Source organism: Colias philodice, chromosome 1 (genome assembly GCF_061535455.1).
Source record: "Colias philodice isolate Cphi_HAF_F1 chromosome 1, ilColPhil1 Martin Lab GWU primary, whole genome shotgun sequence".
Taxonomy (NCBI): Eukaryota; Metazoa; Arthropoda; class Insecta; order Lepidoptera; family Pieridae; genus Colias; species Colias philodice.
In genome coordinates this window covers 1648263-1663514 of record NC_143086.1, presented here as the reverse complement: position 1 = coordinate 1663514, position 15252 = coordinate 1648263, and the positions used below count along the sequence as shown (strand labels likewise).

General features: G+C 33.9%; 1 protein-coding gene across 5 annotated transcripts; it reads right to left on the bottom strand.

Annotated features, from left to right (window-relative positions):
- Window positions 1–25: 25 nt before the first annotated feature.
- On the bottom strand, window positions 26–10854 carry LOC149490984 (uncharacterized). Of its 5 annotated transcripts, none has more exons than XM_089696466.1 (5): window positions 10698–10854; window positions 10403–10618; window positions 9289–9369; window positions 6138–6251; window positions 26–504 (listed from the first exon to the last, which is right to left on the bottom strand). In XM_089696466.1, exons 3-5 carry the CDS (start codon window positions 9302–9304, stop codon window positions 296–298), a joined length of 339 nt encoding a protein of 112 aa, XP_089552592.1. In that variant the 5' UTR covers window positions 9305–9369; window positions 10403–10618; window positions 10698–10854; the 3' UTR covers window positions 26–295. The 5 variants fall into 5 exon arrangements, 4 of the variants coding, with proteins under 4 accessions (XP_089552592.1, XP_089552583.1, XP_089552574.1 ...); XM_089696457.1 differs by having other exon boundaries at window positions 10716–10854; XM_089696448.1 differs by lacking the exons at window positions 10403–10618; window positions 10698–10854 and adding an exon at window positions 7977–8082 and having other exon boundaries at window positions 9289–9354.
- Window positions 10855–15252: the final 4398 nt, after the last annotated feature.

Genomic DNA, 15252 nt, shown 5'->3' with positions numbered 1-15252 from the left:
TGTAAATATTAACAGCATTTCTTGAAATATCGTTTATTTAGATATCACATATGTATATGTTTTATTTACATACTGGTTAAATTATGGATAAAGGTAGACTATAGGAATAACCTACGGCCTATATGCACAGATTATTTGCTTCTTTTTAAAATGAATCAAACTCGGTTTTAATTCTAACTTCCCCATCTCTAGGGTTCTTAAGATTTTGCAGAGATAAAGTGAGACCATAGTGAGACATTTAATTAAAAACTTATAAGGGACTATATTATAAGGGTATTTTATGGGTATCCAGATTTCAAGGCGGATTTAAGTCTTCGTGCCGGGGGGCTATAATCTGGGGCTGGGACAGGTGGTGGTGGGGGCCAGTCGCGTCTCCAATTATGTTCTGGTGTCGTGGGTTTTGGTGACCGTTTTGGTTCCTCCAAATAGGAGAATGGATGGCTCCCAACGCCTGGTGGGTGGTTCGATTGAGGGCGTAGCCAGGAGTCGGAGCGTTCTGGTCGGCTGTAACAGATTATAGTATGGTATTATGTGGGTATTATATTAGAGTTGCTGTTTGTTTTTGGTAGGGAGTTTTCTGGATTAAGTAGTAGTTGCTGCCACAATTAACATTTGTTTCGATAAGTGATCAAAAGCTTAAAAATTAGATCCACTAGTTTTTAAATTATATTATGTAGAAAATAAACATGCTAGTTATAGGTCTACCAGAATCTGATGGCATATTTATATATATATATAAAATAAAAGATTTTCATGCGGCAACTTTATTTGACAACTATCAAATTGGTTGTCAAATTATTTGTCTTCTTCGAAGTTGGTGAATAATTTTTAGGATTTTGTCTAAAAAATCTTCGAACATGTCGAAAAAGCCGCTGCGAACACAAGCAAGAGGTGTTGTTTAAAATGTGTATAGAAAAATATTCGATGAAGAAGGGTCAAAAACATCAAAATTTTCAATTTTAAAGATTTTATTGGTAAATTTGACTTACCCGTTTTGATACTTTAAATTAAAAATATTATAAGTGGGTAACTTTAATATTGTTTGTTGATTACAATATAATTTTATGAAAACTTATTACAGGAGTTTACAATACGGCTATTCGTCAAGTCCAAGCTGTCCAAGACAATTTTATAATATGTGTATCTGTTAATACTTACGAAAATAAACATAGTTTTATTTTATTTTTGTTTTATTTTATACAAAATTATAAGCAATCTAGTTTTGAACTGCATTATCATTACATCCATATTTTGACATGGCATAATGATAATGATGTATACAATTAATATAGGTACATATGTGTAAATAATAATATGTATTACATAATTATATAAAACTAATATGTATATTATACATATAAGTATGTACCTACATAAACATAATATTAAGTGGATATCTCATTATTAAGTACAGTCGGAAGCATAAATATATTACCATTTGCAGATTAGCAAAAATATCTGTCATAAGAACGGGTTCAATAATATCTGTCTGCCCGTATACAGCAAAAATATCTGACATTAGTAGGCAGCATAATAAAGTGGCATCAAAATTATGTGACGAAAATGTACAGCAAATAATTGTGACAACCTCTCACGGCATAAATATGTGACGTCACCTAGGAGGCAATAATATCTGACACAATTTTATATTTCTGTATTGTAAAATATAATTGATTCCTCACAAAAAGCATAAATATGTGACACTAGCTTTCCGCCCGTGGCTTCGCCTGCGTTTTCACAGAAATACCGCATAGTTCCCGTTCCCGTGGGAATTTTGGGATAAAACCTATCCTATGTGTTAACCCAAGTTACCCTTTATATGTCTGCTAAATTTTATTGTAATCGGTTCAGTAGTATTTGCGTGAAAGAGTAACAAACACACACATACACATCCTCACAAACTTTCGCATTTATAATACTAAATTAGTAGGATAGGAAGTAGGATTATAGTAGGAATAGTAGGATAAGATAGGATAGGATTTTAAAAAGGCCAAACGTTATTTAAATTTTCGATACTCAATAAAATAATAGCAATATTATAGGCTAAATATAGGTAAATGAAAATGAATAACGGAGCAATCGTGTCAAACGCCGCTAACGTCAAATATAACAAAACAATTTCTAAATAATACACGAAGGTTACACTGAACCTTCAAATAAAATAGATCTACCAAGTGGGTATTCATATAAGTATATGAATACTTTAATTTTGTCATGATATGATATCCTTCTAATATTATAAATGTGAAAGTTCGTGAGTATCATGTAAGGATGTTTGTTACTCTTTCACACAAATAAAAGACAAAACAATGGAATTTGGCACACATATAGAAGGTAACTTGGATTAAAGCTTATGAGAGCTTTTATCCTGGAAATCCCACAGAAACGGAAACTATGCGGGTTTTTCTCATTGAGATAATATTACTTCGTATGGAGCAGACACCACGAACAAAATCTGTGCGCCAAGCGCGGCGGCGCGGGGCGCGCGAATGACGGCTAGAATGAAGTCATAGATTATGCGATGTCACTGACTCACCGCTATATAGGCGACACTTTGTTCCATTCTGTCTATTTTATTGGGTGCCACTCCTTACATGCACGTTGACTTGAAATTTTCTTTGTACTTACTTAATATTTATTTTAGGTATAAACTGACTTTACTACGCGGGGCTAACAATATCTGGCATATAATATAGGATGATGTAAATAGTGACGTCATATGGAATAATTTAATTTTTTTCGGGTTTTAGGTTCAGTCAGGGCTATGGGAAGTTTCATTCCTTACAAATTGAGCCTTTTTTAGAAAAAAAAATAAAAGCCGTGTAATTTTGTACAAAATGTTTATTTAGTTCATCATCCTCAGAACATGTTCCCGGCTCAGAAATTGCTTGTATTGTTCCAGTACTATTGTAGCACACCTTCGGCTAAAATAAATATAACATAATGTTAGTGATGGCTAAAATAATATTTTATTTGTTATACAAATCCGTAAAATTTTATTATTATTACTAACATCAATACAAGGAACAGCAGACTTCTTTAGAAAACGCCTTCCCGCTTTTGTGGTATATTTATCCTCATCGCGAAAATGCAATGAACAGACGCAAGTTCTATCGGATGGTAACCAGGTTTATTCACTGCGGTTGTTTTGGACAAATTTTACCCATTTTTCCCTTTCTTCACGGCCCAGACATGGAAACCTTGAATAGAAAAAATATTAATTACTTATCTCTGAACTAGCGGTCCGCCCCGGCTTCGCCCGTGGTACATATTTCGCAATAAAAAGTAGCCTATGTTCTTTCTCAGGGTCTAAAGATTATCTGTGCCAAATTTCATCAAAATCGGTCCAGTAGTTTATGAGCCTATTCATTACAATCAAACAAACAAACAAAGTTTTCCTCTTTATAATATTAGTGCAGATAAATAAATAATAATTCAATTATACGTTCAAGTCAGTAGCTTATACAATATCAATTAAAAACTTGATTAAAATCAATTAACAAAAAAAAAATTGGTGATTAAGTAATTGATTTTCATATTTCATGATTTCACCTTTTTTCAATTAACAACCAGTCTATGCTTTTCTAAATATGTAAAATTATTATTTTATACTATAAAAATATACGCCAGCAAATATTACTAACAACACTTATTTCATGCCCAATGTCATATCTTAAATTTTAAAAATTATTATCTAGTTACTTACTGATGAAAAGTTATACCTTTGCACTTTTCCGTATTATTTGTATTATTTGTGCAATATCGTAACACACACGTAGGCATATTTGATGCGTTTCACTTTAAAACAAATAAAAAATGAGCGTGACGTTCGCGCCAATGAGCGAGCAAGCGACTGAGTGCAGTCCAGATGGCGTATGTTGAGCGGAACATAAGTGATGTAGGCGGTGTCGTCTCCATATGTGTATCTCAATGGTTTTTCTTTGAAAACGCGGGGGAAGCCGCGGATGTTAAGCTAGTAGGATATAATATCTAGACATACAATATGTAGTATACAACGACGGCACATATTAATTAATATGGTAATAATGTTTTAAAACAACGTAGTTAAAATAAAATTTATTTATTTTGTATTAATTCAATATTAAATTGAAAATAAAATTGTGTCAGATATTATTGCGTCCTAGTTGATGTCACATATTTATGCTTTTTGTGAGGAATCGATGCAAAATACAGAAATATGAAATTGTGTCAGATATTATTGCCACCTAGTTGATGTCACATATTTATGCTTTGTGTGAGGAATCGATGCAAAATACAGAAATATGAAATTGTGTCAGATATTATTGCCACCTAGTTGATGTCACATATTTATGCCGTGAGAGGTTGTCACAATTATTTGCTGTACATTTTCGTCACATAATTTTGATGCCACTTTATTATGCTGCCTACTAATGTCAGATATTTTTGCTGTATACGGGCAGACAGATATTATTGAATTAGTTCTAGTGACAGATATTTTTGCACATCGCCCCCTAGGCATATATTATTGCTCGTGACTGTACAGTATTGTTCACTTATGTAATGTGACTAATGATATTGAGGACAAAATAAAAAATAAGCAGTATCAAGATCGTTCAGTCAATTTTCCCTAGGGTTGCACACTCAAAATTTTGATTTCCCTAATTGCCATCAGATTCTGGTTTACCTATAGTTAGCTAATATGTTTTTTTTTTTTTCAAAAATAGCTTCTTAGTACCTCGATATCTCAGCTAAAGGATTGTCTCTATGTCTTGGAATCTCATCATCATGGTTGAATGCACGATTCAAATGTGAATTTCTATAAAAAAAAAACAATGGTTGTTAATTTAGCTGTAAGTGAAAATCTAAAGGTCCTTGTCGTCACCAATGCTTTGTACATTTTTGGTTAATATTTTAGCATAGGTTAATGTTCTTGTTTTAACACATTCAATTAAATATATGGCACATAAGATTATCAGTTGAAAAGATAATAGACCATCTTTTTAACCGCAAAAAATAAAAAAATTGTTCATAGCATGATGGTATATTGTTCATAGTGGAAGGTTATCTTCCTCTGTGAAGGGACTATCGAACACATAGGAACTTTTAATTCTAACCAGTAGAGCTACTCGTCCGGCCGCTTCCGTCCAAAGTTCACTTGGCGTCGTACGGTTATCGCAGAGTAGTGTACGTTAATCATCGATATACTATCGATAGTATCGATAGTAAATGGCTATCGATACTATCGATAGTTTTTAAAACAATCGATCGATTGTTTACTCAAGTATTACTTATAGTTTATATACATCCCTAGAGTCTAGGTATGCATGTATGTAGGTTATTCCCCGGCCATAGGGGGGAATTACCGTGCATATTTCATTCATTCAAAGGTGTACACATTGAGATTATTCTCTATGGTAGGAGAATTACCGTGCGTATATCATTCATATAAAAGACAAAAGACAGTCAGTTTTCTATAGTTTATATTTTTGTGTTACATATTGTTTATATTTTGTGAGGTTCTAAAAACTAGCCAAGTCAAATTATGAGGTTCAATAGGTTTGCTAGTTGTTTGCTTTGTGAAAATAATTATACTAGTCAAATTAAAAAGTCATATTTTGGAATAAACATTGTTCTCTAAGGGAAAATAAAACAATTGAGTTTTCAGTTCACCTAAGAACTTAATACATCTTTGTAAATAAATTTCTGGAATGTCTACAGAACTTGGCACACATTTAGATCTCATTTAGACTACAAGCCGGTATAGGTTTACATTTTCTTAATAAATAACCAGTCACATATTCTAGTTGGGCCTTTATTGTAGGATTCCTGTTCTTTTCTTCGTAATCTACAATTATTTGATCATTAATAAAATCCTCCAAATCAATATCACAACTCTCAGTGTTGGATGTCTGAGATTTTGATAAAAACATTTCTTCAAAAGCATTTAAAGTTTCACAGGAATCCTCCTCACAATTCGACCCAACCGCATAATTGCTACTCGTGTTATTAATTAATAGTGAGGCGAATGCGGCACACGTAGGGTTTACATTTCTAATACCATGGCTACGTATGCTGCCAAAGAAATTTTCTAGAGGGTCCTGATTTAAATGCCTACACCACATCGACTTCATATTATATTTATTTATAAAACTTACTTGGTACTGAAGGCTTAGCAGGCTCAGCAGGGGCACGAGGAGGGATATCCACATCCGAAGTTATAGTGGGTCTCATAGGATTAAGTCCAGGCTGTTTTTCAGTAACACCAATTCCTGTAAGTAAGCAAATTTTATTATAATATACGTTATTTTAGGATTCCGTACCCAAAAGGTGTATTACAGAGGCTTCTGCTGTCTGTCTGTCACCAGGCTGTATCTATCAACTGTGCTAGTTAGACACTTGAAATTTTGACATAAAAAGACAGATGGATGATGTATTAATATCGCCACTACAACAACAAATACGAAAGGGGATTCCCATACAAAAAAAATAATTTATCTGCTCGAAATTCATGAATGCAAATGGGAGACACATTCACATAATATTCAATTAAATAAAATTTATTTTTTATTTTATTCATGAGAATATTATATGTATGAAATAATGATACGGAACCCTACGTGCTCAAGTCCAACTCACACTTGACCGGTTTTTTTTTCCTATTTAATGAACTTGAAAGTAATCTCACTGCAATACTAGAAATTATCCTACTCATAAGAAACTCGAAAGTTTGGATGGATATATTATGTTTGTTGCTTGTTTATGTAAAAACCACTGAATGGTAACTTATTTAAAAAAATAGCACATAAGCTACAATTTATCACTTATAATACCACAAGAGCTTCAAAATTATCGGGTATTTTCCGATAGGTTCGTTGCAAACAAATGAAGGAGTCAAGTTTTTAGTCAAGGTTAAAAAATCACGAGCGCGAAGCGCGAGTGATTTTTCCTGAAAAACTTGACGACTTTATTTGTTTGCAGGGAACCTTGAGGGAAATGCCAGATAATTTTGAAGCTCGTGTGGTATTCGGGAGATTATTTTTCCGTCCCAAATGTCGGCCAATAATTTCACAATTGAATTGAACCTGTCAGTTTGACGTCAACGACCAGAGAAAATTTTCAAAAAATTATCAGTATAATACCATGTAGGTTGTACCACGTGACGTCGAATGGTGCAATTCTATTGGTCGATATTTGGGTCGGAAAAATAATCACTGGAAATCATCACATTCCCATGGGAATTAAACTGTAAACGTAACTTTGTAGTCATATCAGAATGACACTTGGGCTACAATTAACCGCTGGAAGAATTCGCGTTCTAAGGGGAAATAAGATTTTGTTAATTCCCTAAGAATAAACAGGCGAAGCCGCAAGCACCTCTAGCCTCTAGTAATCAATATTTTTTGAATATATTGAAACATTTACAAAACAGCAAAACTATCATCATCATCATATCAAATATCGACGAATTACTCGCTCTGGAAGTTTACAAAAAATTATGATCGTCCACAGAATGCTAAACCACCAATAAAAGGAACGCAAGGCTGGGCGAGGACACCAGAGGAAAAAGCAACCTGCTTTGCCGAACATCTAGAAAAAGTTTTCCGTCCCAACAAAGAGACATTCACTGGACACGACGATGAAATCATTAAAGCCCTTAAAGAGGATATGCAAATGTCTCTCCCACCAAAACCAGTAACTACCGCCGAAGTATGGAGGAAGATAAAAGATCTTAAAGATAAAAAAGCGCCTGGTATAGATCTTATAACCAAGGAAATTTTAAAGCAGATGCCCCGTAAGGTTATAGTATTCCTGACCATCCTTTATAATGGAATTATAAGGGTTCAACATTTTCCTAATCTCTGGAAATTATCAAACATTCAGATGATACATAAGCCTGGCAAACCGGCTAATGAGGTATCATCATATAGACCCATTAGCCTATTACCGATACTGTCTAAAGTATTCGAAAAGATTTTGTTATCCAGAATGCTTACCTGCCTCGCAGTGAACAATGCTATTCCAGATCATCAATTTGGCTTCAGACAGGAACATTCCACTATTGAACAGGTTCATAGAGTAGTTGAAAGAGTCCGGAAGTCACTAGAAGAAAAGGAATACTGTTCATCGGTGTTTTTGGATATCCAGCAAGCTTTTGACAAAGTGTGGCACGAAGGTTTGCTATACAAATTAAGGCAAAATCTACCTCACAGCTTTTATCCACTTATAAAATCCTATCTTAGTGAACGTCGCTTTCAAATTCTGGAAAGTGGAAAGACATCAAACATCTACAACATCAGAGCAGGTGTGCCACAAGGTTCAGTGCTTGGACCAGTACTATACACACTTTTTACAGCTGACTTACCGCTTACTGAAAACGTTACTACAGCAACATTCGCTGATGACACAGCAATACTAGCAAGTAGTAAGGATCCGGCAATTGCATCAAAAAATTTACAAAAAGGTCTCAACGCGATCACGGACTGGATGGAGAGGTGGAAAATTAAAGCGAGCTCCTCAAAATCGGTACACGTCACCTTTACGCTTCGAAAAGAAGATTGCCCGCCTGTAAAGCTTAAAGATTCTACACTACCACACACTGACAGAGTCCGCTACCTCGGGCTACACTTGGATCGACGTTTGACCTGGAACCACCACATCAAAGCAAAAAGAGAAGAAATAAACATTCGCTACCGCAGCTTGTACTGGATACTGGGCCGGAAAAGTCGCCTGTCACTGGACAACAAACTACTGATATACAAAAGTGTAATTAAACCTATATGGACGTACGGCATTCAACTATGGGGTAGTGCCAGTAATTCATCGATCTCGCTACTGCAACGACAGCAAAATACTATACTGCGAACTCTCAGCAATGCCCCCTGGTTTACTACTAATGCTGAAATTCAAAGCCACACTAATATATGCTCCATAAAAGATGAAATTAACACGCATACAAAATCTTATGTTGCTAGACTGGAGAAACATCCCAACAAACTAGCTAGCCAACTGATAAAAAGGTCCTACCACAAACGTCTTAAAAGAAAAGATGTAATCTAGCTTTTTTACTTGAAGAGCAGTTGTCCTCACTGGAGGGCTCGCTCTACATGCCAAACTTTGCCTGACAACACATCCGCTTATAGCGAAAACCGCTGATTGCAGATGATATTTACAAAAAAAAAAAAAAAAAAAAAATATCAAATATCATCACAATTACAAAATTACAACTTTCTGCTTTATTTATTCTACATTTATATGCTTCCTTTAAAACTATGACCATGATAGACTGAGAAATATGAAATATCTCACCTGATACTGATGGCATATCTGGGGTAATAGGTATCTGCTGGTTAATCTCCTGCAGGGGATGTTTTCTTACAAAAGAAAAAGCTGGAAAAAAAATATAAGCAGTTAAGTATAAACAGGGTTGGTTAAAAATATTTAAGAACTTAAATGTGATTAAATATTTTTTAATTGATATTTCAAGACTAGCATCGAAAAATGTTGTTTTGTGGTTGGTATTATTATGACATTTTAATATTTATGGAAAAAAATCAAGTTTACTACCATAGGAGTCTTAAGAGGCCGTATCGATTTTAAGAGTGATTTTGACTTGTTTCTGTAATTCTTTAGGAGCTCGTTTAAAAAAACTAACTACTATGTTTTATGAAAGTAATGGAATAATTTACAGTTCTCTAGAATATTCGATTATATAGGTCTGCCGTAACAACGTTTGCGCTCCCGTACATAATCGAAAATTCTAGAAAACTTTAAATTATTCCATTACTCAACAAACATATAATATGTATTTTTTTTTATTGCAAATTTTTAAGCATAAATTTATCATTTAATGTGTATTTTTTTTAACTCTGTTGTATGTACTAGAAATTCGACGCCGTATACACATAAAATTTCATCAAAGTAAGGCTATTTTAACTTAATATTTTCTTTGAACTATTAAACAAACTGGACAATGAAAATCAATAAATTGTCTCGGACACTTTTTAGATATTGAATAAATCTTTAATTTAAGATATTATAACACATTGTTACTAATTAAGTTTTCTTAAACGAGTTCCTAAAGAATTACAGAAACAAGTCAAAATCACTCTAAAATCGATACGGCCTCTTAAAACTGAACTTGATTAAAATAATAGTAATTTTCTAATTTTAGACTGTGTGGAATCAGAGAGGAGTTGAGCAGAGCGGAGTGGAGACTTGTGAAATATAACAACTATCCATGCCAAATGCATTTGAGCAATGAGATTGGTCTATTTTAACACATACAAAACGCACCCATATTTTCATGATGTAAATCATCTCATCTCATATCATAAATCACATACATGTGAAATAAATGAAAATTTTTATCTAAGCACTTGCTGTGGTCATTTTATTGTAACGCTTTAGTAAATATAGTTACCAGATAACCGAAGAGTGGGGATGGCACTTGGACTGAGCTTTTTACTTCTAGTGTGATGTTTTTCTTCAAAATGTACATGGCATACTCGTCAGTAGTTGTATATGTACAAGTTCTCTTTTCCTAATATGTCGCCTCCGACATTATAAATCCAGTCTCTGAAGCGTTCTGGCTCTTTATCCGGGTTAGGAAATTTATGTAAAATTTCATCAACAGCACCTGGAAAATAAATAAAAAAATATATTTATGAACACATAATTTTGGTGTAACCCATGTAACAGATAAGGGTCAGAGTGACCTTCAGGGAGCGGCTTACAGGGACTTGTGATTTCATGTCGTTCTAAGACATTTCCCAGAGCTAATATATGGCAGCTTCCTAAAGTGCACCCGGGAAAAAAGGCCTGCTTAATGGTGAATTCATGGGTAAACTGTAATTTTAATGATTGGCTAGGCCGATTTACGGCTGCATATTTGATTCGATGTCCCCGAATTTCATTATTTTGTGCTGTTTAATCGATAGCTGGTAGTGGATTTTCTTAACAAACTGCTTTTCTTTTCCAACAAAAATGCGTAGTTTTTGTGAAAATCGAAATTGAAAATGATATTTTTTAAGGTTATTTTTGTACTAAAAACGCATCATAAAGTAAAATCTTAAGCCATTATAGTATCAAAATGTCTAATTATCACACTCACACGCATTATTTTTAAATATATTTACGTACCTATTACTTTATTTACATATTACAATTTATTTTGTTAAAATAGTATTTTAACAATTTAGTATAGCCAAAAATCGTTCCATATTTTGTATTCACAACAAGCCACAGATAACACAAATTAGTTAATATGACGCAGATCACAGATTAGCAATACAAATATACTAGCTTATCATAGAGTATAAATGATACATTTTAATTTTTAATGTTTTTTTTATAGCTCACTTGCTTCAGTTTTTAAAATCGATTAACTTTTACTTTTAGTATTCAAATAGGTAGCGAGGAGCGAAGCGACGAGCGTGTTAGGTTAACTGTTGAACTGCCGCACGAGCCGAGCGAGCGAAGCGAGCGTGCCGCGGCAGCGGCCGGCGAGTGCCAGAAGCGACTTTAGGGCGATTCCCACTCAAACAAAAAAAAAACTACGTAGGTTTAAACAACCTGTTTGTATTTTATTTATGTATCGTAAAATTTTTGTTATTATCAAATGCTATCTAAATTAAAATTACGAAGTGTCTAGTCGTCCGCTAAACGGATGAATAAAATAAATTAGTCGTCCGATTACCGGATGAATAAAATAATTTAATCGTCCGATTACCGGATGAATAAAATAATTTAATCGTCCAATTATTCGGATTACTAGATAACCTTTTAACACTAAAGCTAGTTGGGTTGGACTAAAGCAAAGGGGGCTCAGGACTTAGAAAATTTTTGATGGAGTTGGTGTCATTATAACACCTATTTATTATTGTTTTATCGTAAAGATTACGCTAATATAAGCATGTTTTATAGGAACAACTTTTCTCTAAAATCAAAAATGGCCTTTAGGTTAGGTTAGGTTAGGTTTCTTAAAAAAAAAACTACACAGAAATAGGAGCCCCGCTTCGCGGGGCTCCGTCGACGCGCAAAAAAAAATCAAGTTTAGGTTAGGTTAGGTTAGGTTAGGTTTCTTAAAAAAAAAATACACAGAAATAGGAGCCCCGCTTCGCGGGGCTCCGTCGACGCGCAAAAAAATCAAGTTTAGGTTAGGTTAGGTTAGGTTAGGTTTCTTAAAAAAAAATACACAGAAATAAGAGCCCCGCGAAGCGGGGCTCCGTCGACGCGCAAAAAAAAAATCAAGTTTAGGTTAGGTTAGGTTAGGTTTCTTAAAAAAAAAACTACACAGAAATAGGAGCCCCGCTAAGCGGGGCTCCGTCGACGCGCAAAAAAAATCAAATACCTACGTGTGCCCTCCTCCCCCCTCTCCTCCCCCCCACAAAAAACCTATAATACGTGCGGCAGTTCTCTAAAGAATTATCGGATGATTAAATTATTTTATTCATCCGGTAATCGGACAACTAATTTATTTTATTAATCCGTTTAGCGGACGACTAGCGCTGTCCTTAAAATTATTTTTTACAAATTCATTTTAAAAATCACTTTCGAATTATATTTATTATCTACAATTGTGAACGCGTCATATAACATTTATTATCTATAATGGCATGTCGTAAATACGTGGTAAATACAAACTTACATTTTTCAGGTAATATAATTTAAGAAATTGTTATAAATAAATTAATAATACGGCAATATATTTAAAAATATTGCCTGTGTGCGAGATTACTAGAAGTTTTAATACGACAATGGTATAAAAGTGTCGTTTTTAGTACAAAAATAACCTTAAAAAAAATAATTTTCAATTTCGATTTTCACAAAAACTACGCATTTTTGTTGGAAAAGAAAAGCAGTTTGTTAAGAAAATCCACTACCAGCTATCGATTAAACAGCACAAAATAATGAAATTCGGGGACATCGAATCAAATATTTAACCTTTTTTAATACAGTCGCAGTCGTAGAAACTTTTTAAAACTCTTCATAGCGTAGGTCTTAGATTAGAACAAAAAGATCTTCCATACAGCACTTGATAGCCGCGCGCAGTCCTTCTAAACCGAGTTCAATGGACCGCCTTTGTTTCAGTCTATGTTAAAACAGCAAGAGTGGTTTAAAAATGTCTCTCTACTGTGTCTTTTTTAAATGCCGGAATAACACTACATCCGCATCCTACATAAATAAGGAAATCAGTTTTCATAGGTAAGTACTTAAGTACACTAAAAGTATATTGCACGCCTCATAAGCGAAGCGTTGAGGTGGGTACTACTGTCACTTCGCGCAAAACATCTGATTTTTCAAACTTAAAATGTATTTATGTATCATACTTTGCACTTGTAAGATAATACATACACACACATATTAAGAAAAAACACTATTTTTAACATTCATGATATTTTTGATGTCATTTTTGTTATTTAAACTAGTTAAAAAACAGTTTAAAAAAGTTCTGTCTTGGACGTCCGTGTGTCTGTATATGCGGAGGATTTTCTTGTTAACACGATAGCGACCGAAATACTTTACTAATCGAGTCTTTTTTTTTCTCTTACGCTTGAGTATGCTCAGGAATAGAACCCTTTCATTTTTCAGGGTCTGATTCGATGTGGTTTAATTGTCATTAAATAAACAAAAATAATAATTAATAAATAATTATTAAAAAAAAATTATGAGGCGTGCACTTTTGGATTTTCCAAACTATTTTAAAGAATTCTTGTGAATTTATTGTGCGTTCTGACAGATAGGGCTATACAGAATGTTTGGGGAGGGTCACAATAGACTGCATCATGCATGGCAAATATAAGGTCAGCATAATAATATTCATAAGAAATAAAGTATGGAGGAAAGTGTGCTAGTTTATTAACCCATTAGAAGTCACTATACTCATTTGAGTACAACTATATTAATTCTTGGCATCAATTCCAGAATTTATTTAAGCATATGTTTGTACTTTATTATTTTACTTCATTGTAAAGCCCTTTAAGTGTCTTCATAAAAAATAAGTGAGTAGTGCGATTTTTTTTATTAAAAAGTACCAGTTGCAGTTGTGATACGGAAAAGTCATTGAGGTAAGTAAATGATTTAAGATTTTCTCAAGTAATTAGTGATTTATTTCGATTTATATTAATGCATTAGATGTAAAAGAATGGTAATAAAAACTATTACATAAATTACATATAGTTACCTAACATAAAACTAGAATCTTGTAACTGTAACTGTACTCAGTTGAGTACACTGACGACATACATAATCAAAATGTTTACTTTTTGATACTTTACAATGAAGAAATAGCAATATACAGCTCAAACTAGTTACCGTAGGCTTCAGGAAGCTGTTGAAACTGTGTTACAGGATAGCAAAGATGATGAATGTGAATTGGGTATCATACCACCTGATCCAAGCATATTGACTGATGAACCCTGTACAAATATTTGAAAATAATGGACAAGCAACCTTCATCTTTCAGTTTCATTCTTTCACCTGTAGACAATGTTCATGAAAAATAGTGGTGGTAGATACTATTTACATATAACTATTATTGTGATAGATATGGCTGTTGTTAGCCAGAAGGGCTTCTACATTTTAACGCGGACGTGTGGGTGAACTGAAGGTTCACCCTGGTAGCGACTTGCGCAAGGGCGTCCCCCCCTTGACGGGGATCTCGAACCTCGGCTTGGGCTGTCGCTTGAGTGGAGGAGGCCGGAAGGGCCTTAGTCGGATGGGGTAAGAAGTGCCTGAAAACATTTTGTTTTGAAAAAGCGTGTTACGAAAAATTTTACACTAAGGCGGTCAGTGTACTCAAACAAAACAAACAAACAAAAAAATACTTTATTGTGCACCACAGAGAGAAGTACAAGTACTCAATAGAGTACACCCCTATCCCACCAAAAACATAAATGTAAAAATTGGAGCCGAGTTCAATCGTTGACTTAATTTGCCAAAAAAAAAGAAATGAGATCTAAATGTGTGCCAAGTTCTGTAGACAGTCAAGAAATTTATTTACAAATATGTATGTATTAAGTTCTTAGGTGAACTGAAAACTCAATTGTTTTATTTTCCCTTAGAGAACAACGTTTATTCCAAAATATGACTTTTTTATTTGAATAATATAATTATTTTCACAAAGCAAACAACTAATGACTTATTGAACCCCATAATTTGATGAGGCTAGTTTTTAGAACCTCACAAAATATAAACAGTATGTAAACACACTCCTTTGTAGACACACTATTACCTAGTTGATTACAAAATTTGAACTTTCTAGGTCATCTG

Bases quoted from the DNA above. Each gene is read 5' to 3' on its own strand.
- LOC149490984 (XM_089696448.1), bottom strand. From the start codon at position 8,055: ATGAACCTGTTCAATAGTGGAATGTTCCTGTCTGAAGCCAAATTGATG. The intron at 6,252-7,976 runs GTAAGCATTCTG...GCTTACTTACAG, and splicing joins CATTGTTCACTGCGAGGCAG to GAATTGGTGTTACTGAAAAA. The intron at 505-6,137 runs GTAAGTTTTATA...AATCTGTTACAG, and splicing joins TGCTAAGCCTTCAGTACCAA to CCGACCAGAACGCTCCGACT.